The sequence below is a fragment of the Mixophyes fleayi genome, chromosome 8 (assembly GCF_038048845.1).
Source record: "Mixophyes fleayi isolate aMixFle1 chromosome 8, aMixFle1.hap1, whole genome shotgun sequence".
Taxonomy (NCBI): domain Eukaryota; kingdom Metazoa; phylum Chordata; class Amphibia; order Anura; family Limnodynastidae; genus Mixophyes; species Mixophyes fleayi.
In genome coordinates, this window is record NC_134409.1 from 32,259,280 (window position 1) to 32,280,382 (window position 21,103).

At 38.3% G+C, this 21,103-nt stretch overlaps 1 protein-coding gene across 1 annotated transcript in view; it reads left to right on the forward strand.

The window, feature by feature from the left end:
• SLC44A3 (solute carrier family 44 member 3) overlaps window positions 1–20,800 on the forward strand; it is a 94,464-nt gene extending 73,664 nt beyond the window's left edge. Inside the window, exons 13-15 of the mRNA XM_075182312.1 lie at window positions 16,133–16,270; window positions 18,075–18,311; window positions 20,209–20,800. Of these exons, the coding sequence (XP_075038413.1) occupies window positions 16,133–16,270; window positions 18,075–18,311; window positions 20,209–20,313 (480 nt within the window). The 3' untranslated portion in view covers window positions 20,314–20,800. The remainder of the gene's footprint in view (window positions 1–16,132; window positions 16,271–18,074; window positions 18,312–20,208) is intronic.
• The last annotated feature ends 303 nt before the right edge of the window (window positions 20,801–21,103 follow it).

Sequence of the window (21,103 nt, forward strand, 5' to 3'; positions counted from 1 at the left end):
GGTACCGGCCCATAGGGATCTCAGTTCTCCTGTATATTGCTGCTCAGCACAGAAACCTCTCAGACTCATGGATGGTCTGCTGACTTTAGCAGACCAAAAGATCTGCTTTTATCAGCGTCTGGTTCCTGTCGTATTCTCCAGACTCATCTGCCGCTCTCCAAACATCTGTATACTTACCCTGCTGTAGTCCAGCATAGATACTCCTCTTCATTGTCTCGGGTTCCTTCTTAGTCTGGTCTGCACCCCATAGAGGACCGCGACCTGGGGTTGCAGCCAAGTACATATCTCCTTGTGGGGATCCCTGGTAAATACCTCTCCTTCCATTAGACTCTGCACCTCTCAGGGGGTAGTCATTGCCTAGCAGGCTTCCAGGCCCACTCTGGCCTGTCCCTGTTTTTGAATTTGTTTTGTCCCTTTATCTGTATGCTCCTACCTAGCAGGGCGACCTGAAGGAATACCACTGTGAAGCAAATCACTTTCTTGCTGGAATTCCTGTAGTAGATTGGACATCCATTAGCCTACATGCATCAGACAAGCCAGTGCCAACCACTAATGGCACCGTGGACTCACATCCTCAGTCATGACATCTCCCATAGCCCATGATAGCTGACTACCCATACATTCAAAATCCTTCTATTGAAGATGGAGGGATCTTTATTAGCTCTATAGAATGTTGGCCATGTTTAATGTTAGTGTCAGTGTCCTTCAGTGTGGAGAACCGTTTGTAGTCACCATTTGGTATTGGCTGACAGAGATCCGGTAGCGACAGAGATTGGGGGATGCTGTTGAGGACAGGGGTATGTAACACCACCAATATCCTCATTTGTCTTTTACTCTTAGCATAGATGTCTCATATTTGACTGCAGGGAACATCAGATAATCATAGTTTCCAGGAAAAGAATCCCAGCTGGGGACAATGTCCCTGTAGCTAAGAGTTAAGTTGAAGTCAGACTTCAGACAAACTAGTGATATGCCCATTGAGACTTTAAGTAGTCTTTTATAGAATTAATCTAGTGTTTCTGTTGTGCAGATAATGCTGCTAGTTTGTGTGGCTCAAGAGATAAACTGTTGTACTTTCATGGGTACAGTTTCTCCTTCAGTCATGCTACTAGAATGAGCTACAGTGGAGTCCATTTATTGAGAGATCTATATGCTAAAAGACAAACACCAGATGCTTGGCACACAAAATGTCATATGTGCCCTTCGAATTTGGAAGGAGCTGCACAGAGATGCCTAATGTTCTTTATCTGGAAAGATACACTAGCAATGAACTGTAATTGCTGAAGTATTAATAAAATTGAAAGAAATATTGGACAAATAATAAGAATAAGGTTGGCACATGCACGAGTTGCCATTTGCCAGGGAATGGTATTTAACACACACAAACACTTTTCTTTCTTCTTTAGTTGGTTGTAACTTAAGAGAATTCAGCTGAAGACAATATTCCCCAAGTTAAAAGCCTTTGGCAAACATTCAAACAACTGTAATATGGTTACCTTCTTTCACAATTTATTTAATATTTTTTTTTTTTATATTTTAGGACATTACTACTACTAATGTGCTTCATAATTAGCCGTATCATTTTAAGTCTCTAGGAATTATGCCAGTGAGTCACTCAGACTTCACAATTAGATTTTTTTTGTCATGCTACCTAGCCTATACGGTGGTAGTCATATTTGCGATGACGAAAATGCCAACAGCAATAACATAGAAAATAAAATGCTGACACATAAAATAGTGACAGAAAATAACGAACGTTATAAACAATGACGTGCAATTAATTCCGACACCCAAAATACCTATATGTAAGAAATTCCAACACAAATACTGACAGCGTGATTGCTGACACTAAAAATGCCGACAGCCGCACTGCCAACATAAAGGAGGCAATGCTAGCGGGTTCGGCAGCTATATAGACCTGGATGGTCCTTAAAGCTGAATATTAATATATATATATAGATATATATAGATATATATATCTATATATATATAGAAATAAAGATATTCTGTTGCTATTTACCACCTCAAATGAGGAAATATAACACTGTTGTGTAGCATACACATAAATCAGTCCAAGTTAGGAAAAGTCCAAATCAATTTCACTCATGTAAGAGCGACAGCCCACAGAAGCTTGGAACCAGATCGTCAATCCGGAAAAGAGAGGATAGTCACTGCAACAGAAGAAAGGCGGGGCGCCTCATAGTGTAAAATCAGATATAAAAACTTGGGGAATGTTTTAACATGTGTACCGTGAGGTTAAGAAAGAACACCAAAAAATATAACATTGATCGGTTAATTGCTCCTGAGGAAGTCTGGATTAATCTAGTCAAAACACTTCGAGCTTGGTTGTTCATTTGTGCTGTTTTCTATACCTGATGTAAGTTCTCTTTTTACCTTGTTTATTAAATCCATTTGTATATTACATCGCATTCTCTTCCATTCCATTTTGCTGCCATTTGGGACAGTGTTTGGTTGTGGAATACATGCCTAATACAAGGAATCTTGTGGTTTACCATCTGAGAAGTGCTATTTGAGAAGTGCTGTTTCTTCCAGAGACGTCTGGTACGCAGATTGCATATATATTTTTTGTTGTCCTATGTGAATGGGCTTTACATCTGGGCTATAAACACCTTTCTCACTATAAGTGGTTGTGATACTGGCAAACGGTGCTGTCATTTTTCACGTGGTGTAGTTTATCATATATACAATACTACACTATGTTTGCTTTTTTCTGCATTATCTTTTTATTGAGCTGAGGTCCAGAGGCACAGCCATTGAGGATGGCCCAGTGTATGCCAAGATCTCCTTTCTTAACCTCACGGTATGCATGTTAATACATTCCCCAAGTTTTTATATCTGATTTTACACTATGAGGTGCCCCGCCTGTCTTCTGTTGCAATATATATATATATATATATATATATATATATATATATAGCTAAATACATTTGTTTATCTTAGTATTCTATTTCAGCACTGTTCAGCCATGGTTTTTATATAATTGGCCAAATTTGTTTATTTTCATTGCCTGTCTTATGATAGCGCTTTACTGAGCACTCTGCATTGAATACAGTTGTATCCAGAGAGCATTTTTGTATAGCATCCCAGGGCAACCAAATAGATAACTGCCATGTTGTTCAAGACATTGTTCGAAAAGCACAGAAGGACCCTACAAAGAAAAGAAGGACCAGATTGGGAGAGAAACTGCATTTAAAGTCCAGTACTGTAATAATATAATAATAGTATCCACTTACATAGTTAAATACTCCACAGAAAATACTTATATTTAAATTTCAACCTTGGTTCGACACCTTCAGCTTCAACAAACTTTATAAAATAAAACCTCTATATCTTCAATATATATATATATATATATATATATATATATATATATATATATATATATATATATATATATATATATATAAGCAAATTAGTGGAAGAACATAAATATGTATGTAAGCACATGCAAACAAATCTCAATAATATATTTAATATAATATAATTCTTGAAATGTTTATCTTATAAATTTTCATAATAACAAGAAAAATGTATATATAATATCTGTATACAATCCACATAATTTAGATATTAATGCAGTAGTTCATTTTTTAATTGCAAGCTTATTATCACCTTTACAGCAACAATGTATAGTGACTTCGCTTTTATTTATATTAACTGATAATTCTTATTTTTATTTGATATGGGTTGGTCTATTCTTTCCAGCTCTGTATGATTGCTATGGGAACTTGTTTTGCATCTTTGTTTGCCTCCCTCTATATGGGGTAGTGGGAACAGGGGAAAGTGTCGATTGATGTATCTCCTCCAGCTTAGATTTTGGAGAATATATATTGGTTTGCTGAGTTAGGAAGGAAGTGAAAGGTCATTTAGACTTTCTAGGAAATCTATAGTATTCTAACCTAAATCCAAAATGTACTTATTATTAGAACCAATGTATCCCAATACATAGGCTACTACCTACAAAATCTAGTACACAAACAAAAATCTTACCTAAAGGACACCAGACAGATTCTGCAAATACGGGACCAAACCGAATAGCAACCACACTACACCATAGGCACAAGTGATTTTAAGTCACTATACACTTGTGTAAATCACAAACACAGCACAGAAAGCATTAGATTCTTTATGGAAAAAACTAAAAACCTACCACAGGAACAAATCCACTTCATTATAGATAACAGAATTCATATTCGCACACATAATCACTTCTGGTTTGAAAACTCTCATTATCTACAGGTATAAGGCACAACCATGGGAATAAAGATTGTGCCCAGCTACGCCAATCTCTTTATAAGCTGGTGGAAAGAACATACCATATGTTCCAACCCGGAGGTGGCTCTCTGCCCAAACTTCCTATTACTTCATAAACCACACTTAATACAACAACAGGAACCCTGTCATAACCACATCCACCCTATAGGATGTTATGTTGGCGACTCGTTTTTTACATATTAATATGAGGACAAACAAAAAAGATGAATGCCTCTCCCTGTTAACATGCTTATTCCAAAATGAAATACCGCTCACTTTGTCCTTCTGCGACTTCGCTTCTGCATCTACCACGTTGAATAGATAAACATTTTTTGTTAGATAATCATGATTTCCTATGAAATCAAACAAAATCAACCACACTTTGTAAAGTACCCGTCCCACACTGCTAAACCAATGCACTACAATATACCCATCCTGATGGCCCACAAGCATCGCAGAGACTTAACTAAATCCTGCATCTTTCACCAAAAAAACAAAGACTGCAACAAAATATCTCCCATTGGGGCCTATTTATTATAGTTCATTTACATGTATATTCCCTGAAAACAGCTGCTTCCGGGGAATGGACGCAAATTTAAGTATTTTCCTAATACATCAACACTGCATCGTATCAGATATCATAGATATCTGCTGCTTTGCAGGTTTTTTTCGAAATACATAGCAGTCCCCATAGATGTCTATACCGCAATGAAAGTATGAAAATACTTTTACACATGTGGTAAAACCGTAATTGAAACTTTTCATTAATGTCAGCTCTGCTCCAAAAAGCAGAGCTGGCCAGCACATGTGTGGAGGGATCATGTGATCCCTCTCTGTCACATGACAATTGTTCGTTCATCACACTGCACAGTAGGGTTCTCTGTACGTATGCCCAATTTTCTGATCACTGCATGCGCACAGGGATTCAAAGCAGGATACCAGATTGCAATCAAGACCACAAGTAAAGAGCCAGTGTAAAGGTAAGTGTTACACTTCACAGGAACAGCCGTTTTTCAGAACAGCTGTTCCTGTGGAGATTTTTAAATAAATATGAGAAATAGTTCAATCCTTATCAATGTGATAAGGATTGAAAACTATCTTTCATATTATGCGGTGCTACATAAATATGTCTCCTTGTCTACACCCTATAATACTTACTGGATCTACACATCACTAAACCCTTAACCTGCGCACAGTCATTTTTCCTTGCAAGTCTGACTCATTAAAGTGCTCAACTTGTTTAAAGAACGACACGATTCTAATCACCCAGTATGCAATTTTTCATAAGTAAGCGCAGCATTTTCAAAATTAATTTAACTTTTATGTAGGGCCGCTGCACGCACCAGCTTGTAAGAAGAGACGTTACAACAAGGCTTCATTCTTATGTGCTAAATATGTACTTTATTTAAGCATCTCCTTTCAGATCATGCACTTTCAAACAATAAGTATGACCCAGAATACTTTATTACCAATGCATGCTCATTTCATTTACATGCTTTATGTATACAAATTGATAGACGACATGCCAGGACACGCAGCCCTTAATCATTACCACCGAATGAACTACACCAGCATCAGTATAATTTCTTAGTCTCCGGTGCCTGAATGTATCCCGTTTGAAAAGTCCACTCTGATTAGACAACTCTGCAGTACACCACCCCCCACCATAAAACCAGGCTATAAAACACGAGACATGTCAAAGCATTACTTATCCCCTCAGCAAGTCTGATCTCGGGTGAAACGCATTGGGAGGACACTACCTGAAAAATGAATACCAGCTCTTGACTCCTGACTAGCTTCTGACTTTATAAAAGGCACAACTAATCCGGATGAACGCTGTTAGATGAACTCACCCCTACGAACAAACCGCTCTGTGCTTCAGGGTGCCACTGAGTGACAGGAGATCTATCAATCATTATGTTAAATACAAAGAATTTGCAATGTAAGTGTTCATTTTGCATTTCGTTAATTAAAGCCTAAACCTACAGTACTTCACTATTGTTGTATCTTTTCTCTACACACCGAGAACGGGAACCTTAACTAATATCGATCTTCACTGAGTGCAACATAGCAAGATACAACGCCATGTTTCCAGTAATTTATCAGCCGACTGTGAATTACAATACAACACTATTAGCTCTTTCTCTCCCCTCTTTTCTCTTTCTCCACAATTTTACCAACACATGCATAATGGAGTATACTAAAGAGAAGTAAAGAAATCCAACCACAAAAGGAAGAAACCTACCATTAAGTCTTTTTCACTAAGAAAATAAAAGAACTATCAGAAAAAATATTGTGTTTGCATTTCTGTGTCTGGGTGCAATATTGACTCTGATCCGGCAGATCAGATTTGCTAAAAACGTTTCTCTCCCTGTCCCCATCCTAATCCCACCCATTGCGTACCTTTACACTATCCTATAAAATAAAATTAGCAACTACAATAGGAAGCAGACCACCTTCTACAGGGTAACAGGGCTGCATTCCCATCCCACATCATACCAAATGAGCGCTTTTCCCCCAACTACATCAACCAATTCCTAAAACAAGCAGACAAACTAATGATGGCTTATCACAGCTGTTTACTATGTGACTGACACTTAAAAATAAGCAATCTTAAAAGTGGAATTGGCTTGGTCAGCCGATATTCAAACATCAGTTATTTGTGAATATGTCAATTCATAAGAGTAATGTAATGGTAGTTGTATGAAATGGCCCTTTTCTGAAAACCAGTATGCTTAATCCAATATATATGCAGTTGTACAGTTGTATGCAAAAGTTACTAATCTGAAACCTAATAGTAAAATGTCAGTATACACTGCTTATAATAATATCTGATTGCCTTGAATTCCCATTGATTTTATCTAGTATATGTTGTGAAATGATTCACAAAGAAATAACAGATTTTTATTTTATTTCTTTAAATTGTTATCTACTATATAGACAGCAGAGGCAGAAAAAAACACAAATTAATGATAAGCATGGCAGGAATATAATACTTAGGTAATTTAACACATATTTAAACCACATTAGTGAATTCAGGTATTTGTCTCATTGTGAAGTTATAAAATGTCATGTTTGAAGTTTCATTCTAATGTCATTACTGATTATATCATCAGGATATCCGACACGTGTCAGAGTCCTCACAGCACTATACTGATATGTAGTAAGTAGTAACACTTGAACGTGGGGTTAATGATCTGCAAGTATTTTTCAAGAGATAAAAAAGATTGAAGCTAGACTCCCTCCCCCCTCTCTTGCTGGCTGCTTGTAGGAAATAAAGTGCAAATGTGAGTCTGGGGGCCTGGGCGGCCTTCTGTTAAGCTGCAGTACTATCTGTGCTTGTAATCACAAAGAATTGACGTATGACTATTTTGAATATTTTTTAATATATCTATTGTAAATTCACTACCTTTAGATTTAGGGGCTGATTACAGAGCTGACCCCAGTTGCACCGCAAATCGCAAGCTCAATTTGCATTTATTTAAAAATGTGAAATCGTGGGCTTATGCAAAGCGGCAACTATCTAACGATGCGTGTCAGTCTGTAACAATAGAATATATGCCTGGTTTACGTCACATACATTTACCTCTCACTTGCACCCTTGTTTTAAACCATTTATTTAATTTGCAGCAAATGCATTAGGCATCAATACAACTGCTAAAACCTCTCTAATACAGCAGAAGCAACAATCTTGTGTATAGAAAAAACAAACATTATGCTTAAACATGCATACAAAGCATATTATATACCCAAACGACAGAGAAATCACCAGTCAGCGTTAGTGGAGCATTAGCAAACAGCCTATTACAAACGGTTGCTCATGGTCATCATCATCATCTGCTATTTGTACATGCCCTTTACCACCCACAAATGCTAGGGCTTTCTTAGGTGCATAAGCGGCTTTAACCCTGTTTGCAATTGCGTAAACAAACCCTTACTGTATCTGGTCATGCAAATCCATGCATAAGTGGCAGATTCACTTTCCTGACCATTATAGAGCGGTGTCACGTAAGATGTGCTGCGCACACTGGAATCTTTCACTTACAGGTGTAGTTATTTTGAAATCAATTGATTGAAACCCTTTATAATACACAGGTGGGCTCAAATCAATTAATTATGGGAACTCTGAAAAAAACAGAATGAACCAGGGTTTATATTAACAAAAATGGTGAATATTTATCAAATTAGTTATTGTCTTTTTTTTATGTATAATTAAGGAAAGGCTTTAGAATTATTTTTGACATTGCAGAATATGTTGTGTTGATCGGTGTAAGAGTTCCAGAATAAATGCATTTTGAGTCTATGATGCAAAAAAATGAAATGTGTAAAATGCCAAAGGGGTAAATACTTTTCATAGCCACTATATATATGTATCTCTAATTTCGGACTTTTATGTGGGGTTTTCTTTAAAAAGCTGGACAGGACAATCTGGTCCTAAACTCGTGCAATGCTTTATGGAACTTGGCTTTTAATATGCAAGAAGCAGTTTGACAAGTATAATCAACCCTTCCTACTCCAACACCATCCCTCCCAACTGTCCCGATTTACGGGCCATAAAAGGGGCGGCACTTACAAAATTGGGCGGGGTTTCGTTCCAAAGTGGGAAGTGTGGTTTCTGGTCGGGTTTTGTGCAGATTGGGCAGTGGCTTATTTTCTCCCAATTTTATCTTTGCAACAGGGACATCATCATCATTTATTTATACAGCGTATGCAAATTCCGTAGCGCTTTGCAATTGGGAATAAACACAGTAATAAAACAATACTGGGTAATACAGACAGACAGAGAGGTAAAAACGCCCTGCTCACTAGCCTACAATCTATAGGACAATGGGTGTCTGATACATGAAGTCAATTTCCACACATTGCATATAGGTCATAGGCAAACTGAGGGGGTGTTTCCAAGTGCCTTTAAACCCCCCTCCCAGCCTGGGGTACTGTATGCTTGAGGTGGCTGGACCCTGTCCCGGGACCAGCCACTTTGCAGATTGTGTGCAGATAGTTTCTGTCTGCACTGCTCACAGCCATCTCTCCCCAACAAGTATTGAAAGCAGCAAGAACAGCTAGGAGAGAGCAGGAGAGTCTGCCAACTGTTCTGACACACTCAGTCAGGATTTTGTCCTGATTGTAGGGACAGTTGGGAGGTATGTCTCACTTCACATGGCTCTGCTTGAAAAGGGAGAGCTGTGTGCTCCTAACAGTAGTGCACGCAGCATTGCCCGTGTATATGATTGGGATAGGAAGAGTTGGAGAGCAGCCAAGCACTGTCTAAAATTATAGCTACGCCCAAAAGCATGCTGGTCACGCCCACTGGCGGTGGCATGGAAACCCCTCTCTACAAACCCTGTGTTTGCTCCTGTAGGTCCAGCCAAATGGACCAATATGAAAAGACCTGAAGCCACTACTGAGCCTGTAGATGGGGAAGCTCTGTATTTTTGTTTTGGGTGAAAGGGGGATTCGTTTTTTATAGGAATTTTATTATAGTGATTGGAGTAAACCTGTAGGTTTTAAGGTTGTTATTTTTTTTAAGTGGGCCTATTACTAACCACTAAAATCCGTAGGTTTTACTGTTCTTCCACCTATTAATGAAATCTGTTGCTTTTATCCGGAAAACTATATATAATAGCCTGTCTTATTTGCTGAAACCTTGCATTTTACTGAGGTTGAGATATAAGAGGGAAGTTTATAGAGGTAACACTTTCAAGAAGCACTTCATGTATAATGTATTACACCTAGGGAAGTTCATTGTTCACCCACCAATATAGACAGCAAGAAATGTTTGTTTGTTTTTCTTGTTTTTTTTAAACAGTTTATATTAAAATAACAACATGTGCAGAGAAAAGAATGTTCACCAGTATAACAACTGTTAATAAATAGGAATAACACTAAAAAAAACAGAACATCGTCAGCATGTCGTTTTAAGATTTTAAAAGTAAAACATAAAAATGGAGGGAAGAGGAGGAGGGAAGGAAAGTTAGGGGGGGGGGGGGTATTTAAAATGGGAGCAGAGCGCCTGCCACAGTATAAACCGAAACCAGAAAGAGAGCTGGAAGACAATCCAAGGGTATCATTGGATAAATAGATAATGAGCGTTATCACCAACAACAGTATCAGGTGAGAAATATATTTTTTTTCTTTGTGGTTGAAATGTAGTCTAAGGACCAAAACTGGTTCTAACCTTCTTGATCTTGTTCTGCAGGTGTTAAGTGCAGTTTAAATATTTTATTTAACCATGTTTTTTCTCTTTTTTTTTTTACTTTTTAATTTTCTTCTACCTAATCACATAGGTCCTTAGCATGATCACTTAGATATTTTGCAGAATTTTGAAAGAAGTGAAGTAGAAAGTTCATGACTCTTTTCCTTTGTTGCTCATGGAGAAAATCATGAGTCTGCATATTTACACAGGTTCTCATACTCCAGCAGAACAGTCAGTCTATTGTAACACACTTGGCCTCCATACCCCAGTTGTTCTTCCGTCCCCTTTTAACAGCAATTGTAACATATTTAGGTTTCAGAGGAGATTTATTATTTAAAGGATCAGAAAGAGCTAGGCCTGTCTATTGATCAATAAGCTCCATAAATATCCACAGCATATTAGATTGCCTTTTGCAGGCCTTTCCCAGGAGACTTTCCTGCCTGTTCTGTGCACCACAGGACTTCTGTTTCAGCAGCATCAGAGTGAGATGAATAACCCTTTTAAGCTCCATAAACAGAGCGTCTTGGCAATTGGAACAACTGGGCTCACCCACTCCACGTTCACAGAAGGTTTAAAATATTGTTTCCATTGTTTGAGCTTGTACATATTTATGTGAAAAGCATTATCAGACCCGGAAGGGATATTATCACAGTCTGTGCTATAACCTTTATCCATGTCATTGGCAGGTATAGACTATAGTGAAAAAGAAAGGACTAGTTAGCAAAGCTGACACTTGGTAAAGTCTATAGTGCCGGCTTTGATTCCATGAAAGGTATTGTGGTTATAGTGTTCTTATAAAAAGTTTTGATGGGCAAAAAAAGCTTCACATTTTTTCCACACTTTTGTTTCTTAACCCGTTAATGGTCACTTTATTTTCATTTCTATTTATTATTATTTTTAACTTTTAACATTTGTATTTGAATGCCCTCCAGGAGGTCATATTAGCCCTTGGGGAATATATTTTATTTTTTACAGCAACTGTTTGCTCTACCTAGAGCTGGCATACCTGCATTTAGCAGTCTGAATTTGCCTTTCCATAAAAACATAGAGTCCATGTAAATCTGCCAATCAAAGGTGGTGGTCGTTAAGGAGAACTTATAGGCAAAGGGGGTGGTCATTTAAGAGAACTTATAGGCAAAGGAGGTGGTCATTTAAGAGAACTTATAGGCAAAGGAGGTGGTCGTTAAGGAGAACTTATAGGCAAAGGTGGTGGTCGTTAAGGAGAACTTATAGGCAAAGGGGGTGGTCATTTAAGAGAACTTATAGGCAAAGGAGGTGGTCGTTAAGGAGAACTTATAGGCAAAGGGGGTGGCCATTAAGGAGAACTTAAAGGCAAAGGCGGTGGTCGTTAAGGAAAACGTATAGGCAAAGGCAGTGGTCATTAAGGAGAACTTATAGACAAAGGCGGTGGTCGTTAAGGAGAACTTATAGACAAAGGCAGTGGTCGTTAAGGAGGACTTATAGACAACAACAATTAGGGATCGCTTATGTGCATGTGTACTTGGTTGGAATATTTTACCTGCTTGTCGTGCTGTAACATGTTGTCTTTGGTAAATTACTGTCCCACATTAATCTGAGAAAGGAATAATGGTGCTTAGAATGTTAATATGCTAATTAACCCGGCTAGCATGCTAATCATGTCCACTGCATCTCCCTGCTCCAGTGGGAAGTGCTGGTGATGGGGTTGGAGGAAGGGCAGAGCACGCTTTGGTATGCTATTAGCTTGCTTTCTATCTGTCTCTCTGAAACATACAAACAAACAGGAAAAGCCTGTACTTAACAAAAGAGTAACTGTCACAAAGGGAAGTAAAAAATCAAACGTTAAACATTAGAGTACACCTTGTGAGCGATGATGATCTGCTCCGTGACAGGATTTGAAGTCCTTTGAACTGACTTCATCCACATACTGTGAAATCCTGTTTACTGGCCTCTGATTCTCACAATAGAACTGTGTTTATCCCAAACATTTAAACACTGTGACATTAAAAAGTAAACATTAAAATTCATATTTCCTTTAAAAAATAAACATGAATGCTAGTGAGACATATGAGGTATTAAATATTAATATGAAACATTTTTTCCCATGATCCTGTGCTGACCTTTGCTAGGGCCATTCTGTTCTAGATTCAGATCAGGAGTCTTAACACTGTGGATTTTCTTTGCTGAGAAATGGGATGATTGTTTTCATTAAATATCATATGTTTATATTGCAAACAGGGGATTGTAATCTTCTATATTGTACACACACTTTGTATGTGAAATCTCACATTACAAAGATGTATTAAGCATCTTACTGAACACAAGAAAGGCAGATAAAAGTGGTCTGATTATGGTTCTTCACAATCAAAAATTAACCATTTGCATCTATTTTAGACGCTATTTCTTTAAATTTCATTAACTGTTTTTGTTGTTGTTGTTTTTAAACATATTTTAGGACTGCAGTTCTCACTGAGCCACCAGAAGGTTCTCTTGCAGTCACCGTCATTTTCAGGATTTTAGTTTGTCCACAGCAAACTTAGTGGGCCTGATTTATTAAGGAAAGTTAAGTAACATTTTGAATAAGTAGTCTCCTGGACAAAACCATGTTACAATGCAAGGGGTGCAAATTAGTTTTCTATTTTGCACATAAGTATAATAAATACTGTGTGATTTTTCATGTAGCACATAAATAATTGATAGCTTATTTGTACACTGAAATTTAAAGTTAGGAGCTAAGAAAAGAAAGCCAGTATTTTCCTTATGTGCAAATAATAAACTAATATGCACCCCTTGCATTTTAACATGGTTTTGTCCAGGTGAAAACTTAAGTAAAAAAAGTACTTTTTTTTTTTTCTTAATGAATTAGGCCCAGTGTCTGCAGTGTAGAACGTGTGATGGGAACAGGAACTGAAGAGCAGCCAGTGATGTGATAGGGAGGAATGCTGGTTACTTCTCTTCTATTGGAGATCATGTAGAGACAGACAGAATTCCTACGAATGACTGCTCAGAATAGTGACAGTTAGAGCATCATCAGTGTAATTGATACACGTGAGATAAGGGGTTTACTGGTCACATTTTGGTTTGTGGACTGTAGTTAGTAATACCGTGGCTGTGCTTTCTATCAGCCCTGTGCCCTACCTCCCACATAATGGTCTTCTCACAAATATAAAAAAAAAGTTACCCATTTGTGCAGACAGTGAAAGATTACTTGGACAGGGTTGTTTACAACATTTACTGAATAGCATCTGCTGGATCCAGTGAGTTCAACTGTCATTGCTGCTGCCATCTCTGCTCCTGCTTCGGTAATCTTCACTGCCTCCTTGGTGACAGCATCTGCCACTGAACATGGGGAACAACTGTCCTGGCTCTGTTTCCAGCAGTGAGCATAATACTAAAAAGCTCCAGGCACACAGCTATTCCAGGCTGGCGGATAACCACAAGAGTACCCATGTAGCACAAAAGCAAAGGCCTTCTCTAGAACCAGAATATTAAGGAGGGTCAGTTGAAATAAATGGTGGAGGACAGTTATGGTTGACAGTAGATGACTGTTTATGATTTATACAGTGACAGATTCATGTTTCTTGTCTGCGCCTTCTGCTGTATCTTCACGTTCTATCTGTGCCACACCACAAGCTACACTAAAAGGTCAATCGCCAATCACTGCTTTATTCTTGGAGGCTGATAATGCCGCTGCCTTATAATAGCCCCACACACTTTCTACACCAGCAGCTACAATTGTTATTCCTCTGCCTTCTGTGTTGAAGGACAAAGGAGCACGACTTGAAGAGTTTAGCTCCACATCTTGTAGTTCCCATAATGTGTGCGCTATGGGCCCAGTGGCGCACGCAGGGGGGGGGTTTCTGGGTCTCCAGAAACCCCCCCCTTCCGCTAAAAAGTGCCCTACATATCGGCACTGTAGTATACAGCACCGCCGCGGACGCTTCTTTGACAGCGCCGCGGCTGCTGTATACTACAGTGCAGCCGAAACGGAGCTGTCAGGTCTCTAGGAATTTATTTTTTTTTCGGGGGCAGAGGAAACCCCCCTCCCCCCCCCCCCTCCCGAAAAATCCTCTGTGCGCCCCTGGGGCCTGTGGAATTAGGCTGTTGTTGCAATTGGAGTCAGAGGGACCACTGAGAATGATTCCTTTATAAGCTAGTAGATTTAACTTTACTTACTTTGTTTATAAGGGTTGTGCACTGAAAGTGAACTATGTACTGGCTGTTTCATGCACTTCAGTGAAAAAAAAGGCTCCTTTCTGAACTCTGAGATTGTTTTATCACACGGCTTGAAGGATGGGCCAAGCAACGTACAGAGGGGCAGGAGGTCAAATTTATAGCTGAAACTATGGAGTGGACGTGCCCAAACATATCTAAGCAGTGGTCTGTCTAAATTTACAGATGCCTGAGATTTAGACAAACAACCCACAATGGAAGAACAGCATCTCAAAGTATAATGGTCTTAGAAACTGAATATAAGGTTATGACCTGATGGTACAGATGTCTGTGTCCTAAGTAAAATGTCCACCAGGCTACCTAATAAGTATTGATGCTGTGATCGGTCAGTAGGTGATCCTTGGCACATATGGTGGGAGTGCCTGATACTAATACGGACAGAGGCTTTAAATAGCTCTAAAATTATCTTGGGAGATGGGGTACTGGCTGGTCCTGAATACTGGATTATGGACATTATTTATGCCCCAATTTAGATACATCAGAAACCCCTTATAAGGCATTTTAAAAATGCGGCAAAAGCAGTGGCAGTCCTCTACCATGTCCAGCAAGCCCTTCCCCAAATCAATAAGGGACTTGTTCAATAGACTTGATGTTTACATGTCTATGAAAGATATCACTGTGGCTCCCTTGGATAGAATGCAGAGTTCACCATAGCTCGGTGACCAATCGGATACGTCAATGTGGATCAGATGCTCGGAGTACCACAGTAAATTGACTATTTCTAGGCTTCATGTGTTAGGTTGTTAGGTCTGAACATTCATCTCCTACCTGTATCTGTTGTTTATGTTTTCTCCCTGTTGTAAAAGAAAAAGAGCAATAATAGTGTTGTACAAAAAAAAATGTGTTTAATAATACATTGGAATCTTGCTGGATCAATAAACAAGGTTTACATCCACGAGAAGTATTCCATTTTTCCCATCAGATAAGGTGGCAGCTATTTTCCTATGTGCTGCACACAGGCAGTTTTGGTTTCAGGTAGAAGACCGCTTCAATGTGTCATATACTAAATGATACCAAAACTGCAGTTGTTTTTCCTTTCTCTGTTTGTATTGAGGAAGGAAGTGTTTTATGTGAAAGTGTTGATGCTTTGCATTTAAACAGTAAAGGCAATATTACACTTAGCTATGATGTTTTAGTTCAGATTATAATATTATACATTAATATTTCCAGTTTAGCTAGTCTGTATGACATCTATTTCCTTTGCATAGAATTAAGCAGCTCAGATGACTACCTGTTGTGTTTTCCCAGTAACACAATGCAACTACAGTCATTAAAACTGAGCAAGTTAAATATAAATTGGATGAGAGTTTGTGCTAGGATTTAAATGGCATATAACTGTGGCAGATTGAGGAACCAGGCAGGGGTTACACAAACAGAGCTGCTATGTTTATATTCACTATTTGAGAAGAGAATCACTTATCCCAAATCCCATTTGATCTCTCCCACTTCTAGGATGCTTACACGGCGACAGTAATTAATGGGACGCCGCTATGCACATCTGCAAGAGAAGCCTACAGTCTCATGGGGAAGAACCCCCCCTATTTCAACTTACTGAAGTGTTCTGGGGTATTCCTGATTTTTCTCGGAAAGGTGATGTATTATCTCTTAGAAGGTCTCTGTACTCTCAGTGTGGTCCACAGATATGTTGCATTGTATTTCATTTGAGTTTATACTTGTATTTTGTGAATATTCTAAGTCCTACGAAACTGCAGATGTTTTTTTCTGCTCATGTGTAGTGTAAGGATGTCCAATCCTAGAAATCACCACTTATTAGTGCCACACCCAGTGGATAATGGATTTGTTATGCTTACATGCATGTTTGCTGACACCCAGATTTGTGGAAAGGCCTGAGCAGAATTGCAAGGGTGACTGGCTGATTGCTTTCATTTTACCATGTTTTTCTTACATATGCCTAGCAGCCTAAACAATCAACAACAAACATATTTATTTACTGGTTTATTTTTTTTATGCAGATGGTTGAGAAGTGTGGCCAAAATGTTAAATCCAGACCTGTGTTTGCCCCCAGTAGGAGTACAGATACATAGAACATAAGAATATAAAAATAAAAAAATAAATTAAAATACAAAATATATAAAAAAACAAACAAACACCAGCCATCTGACCCTGAAATTTAGCAGTCCTGGGCTCAGATGTAGGTGACATCAGATACAGAAGTCAGAGAAATTGTAGGACACTTAAAATGTTAATCATAGTATGTATCTGCACCTTAATGCTGACTAAGACCCAAGACATAGGGATATGACTGACTATTGTTTAAAATGTTTCTTTCAATGTTTTTGACCACATTTATGAAAAACGAATCTCTATTTACAAAGTGCTGGTTATAAATGGTTGATGTTGCTTGACACAGTACCTAGGACACATGGACACACTACCATATGGAAGGAAATGCATTAACCCACAACACTTTATTTTGTTTGTAGAGTTGTAGCTGCTCTATTAATAATCACTGCTTCTGTAATCTCAGTGTAATATATTTAAAAGAAGAGTAATGTAATATTTGCCTTTAAGGATAACTCTACTTAAAATGATGGTGCCTAGTTAATATCATTATGCTGGTACCACTATATACTGGAATAACTCCTGTTACTTGAAATAGGGCTTCTGCCCGGAATTGGCACTGGAAGACCTGTCTGTTGCTGCACAGACATATTGTGATTATATAAAACTCCTTAGCAACATTTGTTATAATGGAAACAGTTTGTGCAGACCACAATGTCTTTCCATGGTTGCAGATGTTGCTAAGAAGTGTCAGATAGACATGGCTATTCCTGCCATTTGGCAGACGTATTATGAATAAGTCTTCAACTGCCAATTTCGGCCAGAAGTTCTATAGAGAAGTCGTATTTCAAGTATGAGGACTTATTACAGTAAGTTGTAGAACCCATCATAATTATTTTAATTAAGCAAAATAATTATTCGCAGTGTGAGTTGAGCTGCCAATTAACTTTCTTTAGGGCTGTTCTTTGTATTTACTTATGTGAAAAGTGGGTGTGGTTTAATTAGCACCACAATAAAACATGTAGAATGCATAATAAGTCAAGATAGGCAACATGACACACCTGAAGGGGCCATTCATAGCTCTTAATCTGAATAATAAGTTAAACAATGCATTTTATAAACAAAAGGTACACCTCTCTATAATAACATAACATCAGGCATTGTAATGAAAGACAAACGTGTTACTAGTGATAACAAACAAAGCCATAGGTGAAGGCTCAGAGGGTCCAACTGAATCAGAAAACTTCACACTTAGGAAAAAAAAGCAATTATCCTGTCACATTTTTAAGAACATTTTCAGATTCAGCCACTTCCATAGAATACATACTATGAAATCACCTTATTTATTTTATTTTTTTGCTTTTGTCTCTAGGTTTTTGTAGTGTGTTTTACAGTATTTGGAGGACTTATGGCTTTTAACTATCATCGTGAATTACACGTGTGGGCCATACCATTGCTGTTGGTGGCTTTCTTTGCTTATTTGGTTGCCCACAGTTTCTTATCTTTGTTTGACACCGTTGTGCACAGTCTGCTCCTGTGTTACACAATAGACATAGAGACCAATGATGGCTCTTCTGAGAAGCCGTACTTCATGGACCAAGATCTCATGGTGAGTAATCATTAGAGTGCCATAAAATACAATATTTATTACACACTGGTCTATAACCATGCAGACCACAGAGTGTCCTGCTTCTTGGGGGTCCTTTCACGCATACTCCCCTCTGCAGTCATTTTAAAGTGGTGAGCAGAAGCAGCTTTAAAGGAGATGTACACTGTTTTTTATGTAAAATGTTATATTGCATAACACAGCCCAACACAAAAAAAATTGTTTTGTTGTTCAGGACGTTTGAACGAATTTAGGGTATTTTGTGGTTGCGGAGTTCAAAAATGAAAGTATTTTTTCCTATTGGCTCTAGTTCTTGAGATAAGAGATACCCACAATTAATAGGGAACTTACACATAAAGGGGCATATTCAGTTGTCGGCGGGATCGCCGAAAATCCTGCTGCGGAAAAACTAATACATGGAATACGGTAATTTGTAGCTGGATTTCAGCTCGCGGCTCAGGGAGCTGCGAGCTGAAATCCAGCAAGTAAATTACCGTATTACTTGTTTTTCCGCGCACGATTACCGTAATATCGGTAATCGTGCGCGGTCCGCGGGATTTTCGGCAATCCCGCCGACAATTGAATACCCCCCAAAGTGTGCATGTGAGAATCTACCAGAACATTCTAGAAGACGAGCCACGCGATCATTCTAGAATATTCCTCTCAGAATATAAGTGATCAGTCACCCAACCAGCAGTCAGTTGGCAATAAAATGAGTGTTGCCCAGTGTAATTGATTATACCATGATCTGCACACACCCTTATTGATTTTTTTTGTTGCTCTATAATTCAAAAGACATTTGAAGAGGGAATTTTAAGGATTAATCCTCTGGGACAACAGCATTTACCGAGTAACTCACTCTTACCAGTACTTCTTCAGAGCTCACCAAACTGGTGAAGTAGCTATGGTTACATCTCACAGTTCTGTGTTTTGATTGGACCACTGTTGCCAAGGAACAGCAACAATCCAATCACCATGATTAAAACATAGCACAAAGCATTTTATTCATTTAAGCTTCTCCAGGGTGTGGAACCCTGACAAGGGGACTGTTACTAGTGCAGTGAGTTATGTAGGAGCTGAGAGGGTCCCATACATGGGAACCCTTGGGCTCTGCTACTTCGTGGAGGGCTATACACCAAAATAAACTTTAAATGGACCTGTTGTCTGTAGTGGAATAGCTAAATGCAAAGTGGAAATGGAGTCGGTCTGGTTTCATAAAATTGGAAGAGGTCCCAGACTTCTATTGTGAGATTACAAAACCACATAGCCCCAGATGTATACATTTTTTTTTAGAACCCTAAATATTCTAAACACCCAGTATTCTCCCCTTGTGTTCAAAAAGGAATCCCCACTCTTTAAATGTGCATGCAAATATTCTGACACTAACCACAAAAAATGGAATGAAGTGCTTCCATTACTCTGAAGTACAGTCAAAGAAACAGTATGATTCAATTAAGATAGGCATATATACTTCACACCTATCTCCTGGGATGTTGTTCCTCTCCCTCTCCATTTGCCACCATAGGAAATATTTGAGTTGAATCAGACTGTAGAATAAAAATTTTACAGCCGCAGGAATTACCGTATAATTAAAAGGATATATAAATAAAAATGTGTGTGTGTGTGTGTGTGTGTGTATATATATATATATATATATATATATATATATATATGTGTGTGTGTGTGCATGTGTATACACACACACACACACACACACACACACACACACATATATATATATATATATATATATATATATATATATATATATATATATATATACACCTCTCTTCTGAACAGTTGTCATGCGACAATTAGGTTGGATTCGCCATTAGTACAAAGTCATGTTTATGTAGTATACATTGTGGTATGTACCTAAATACACTAATGTTTCTTGCAGGCATTAATACATCAAAACATCAATGACCCAGAGATGTTAAAGAACGGACCACTGCCTAATGGGGAAGATGGTACAGAACTTCGTCCAATAGCAAGAGCAGACTGAACAAAGACCATTGCACCTTCTGTCAGTAACTAAAGCATTCACACAAATGAGAGCATTGAAAACATGACATTGTGTGAGCAACAGACTGGCTTTAGAACTAACAGTATAGTGAATCGATGCTGAAGTTACTGCTCAGAGGACGACACAGGTCAATGGGTCAGTGGATTGATTTGTACAACTTGACGTTGAGCCACAAAGTTCTTGTGGAACTGAGCCTGAGAATGATGGACTCCATCAGTGTGCATTTCAGACCACTTTCTAAAGCACATTTCAGGCAATACCCGCCAGGAATTGTATTGCAGAGTAAGCTTACTAAAGAGAGATATATATTGTTTTTTGGGTTTTTTTTACAGCAATATTTGTAATACAAAAGCTTTGTAGACCTCATACACACTAGGTACAGCAACGGTTTTCCATGTAGTGCAGTTATTTCTCTATAATGAGTTCCTTTCGCTGTATACACCAACAATAAAATGTAAACGTGTCACCTAGTATGAGGTCTTACTACTTATCAATGTATGCTCACACTTGACAGCACTGCTATACGCGTTTTCTACAATGTAGTAAAGAAGTCAGCGTAATATAACTTATGTGGTCTATTTGTTCTGGATAGCTTAAATGTTTTGTAACATATATAATTTCATTCACCACTCTCCCCTCTGCACAATAGATGTTTGTTGCACAGTCAGATGTATTGGAGGTATTACAAACAATGAAATGATACAGGCTCGAATATGGAAAATCTTGCTAAGTGGTGTCTTAAGTCTTCCATTGATGAGTGCAGCTATAG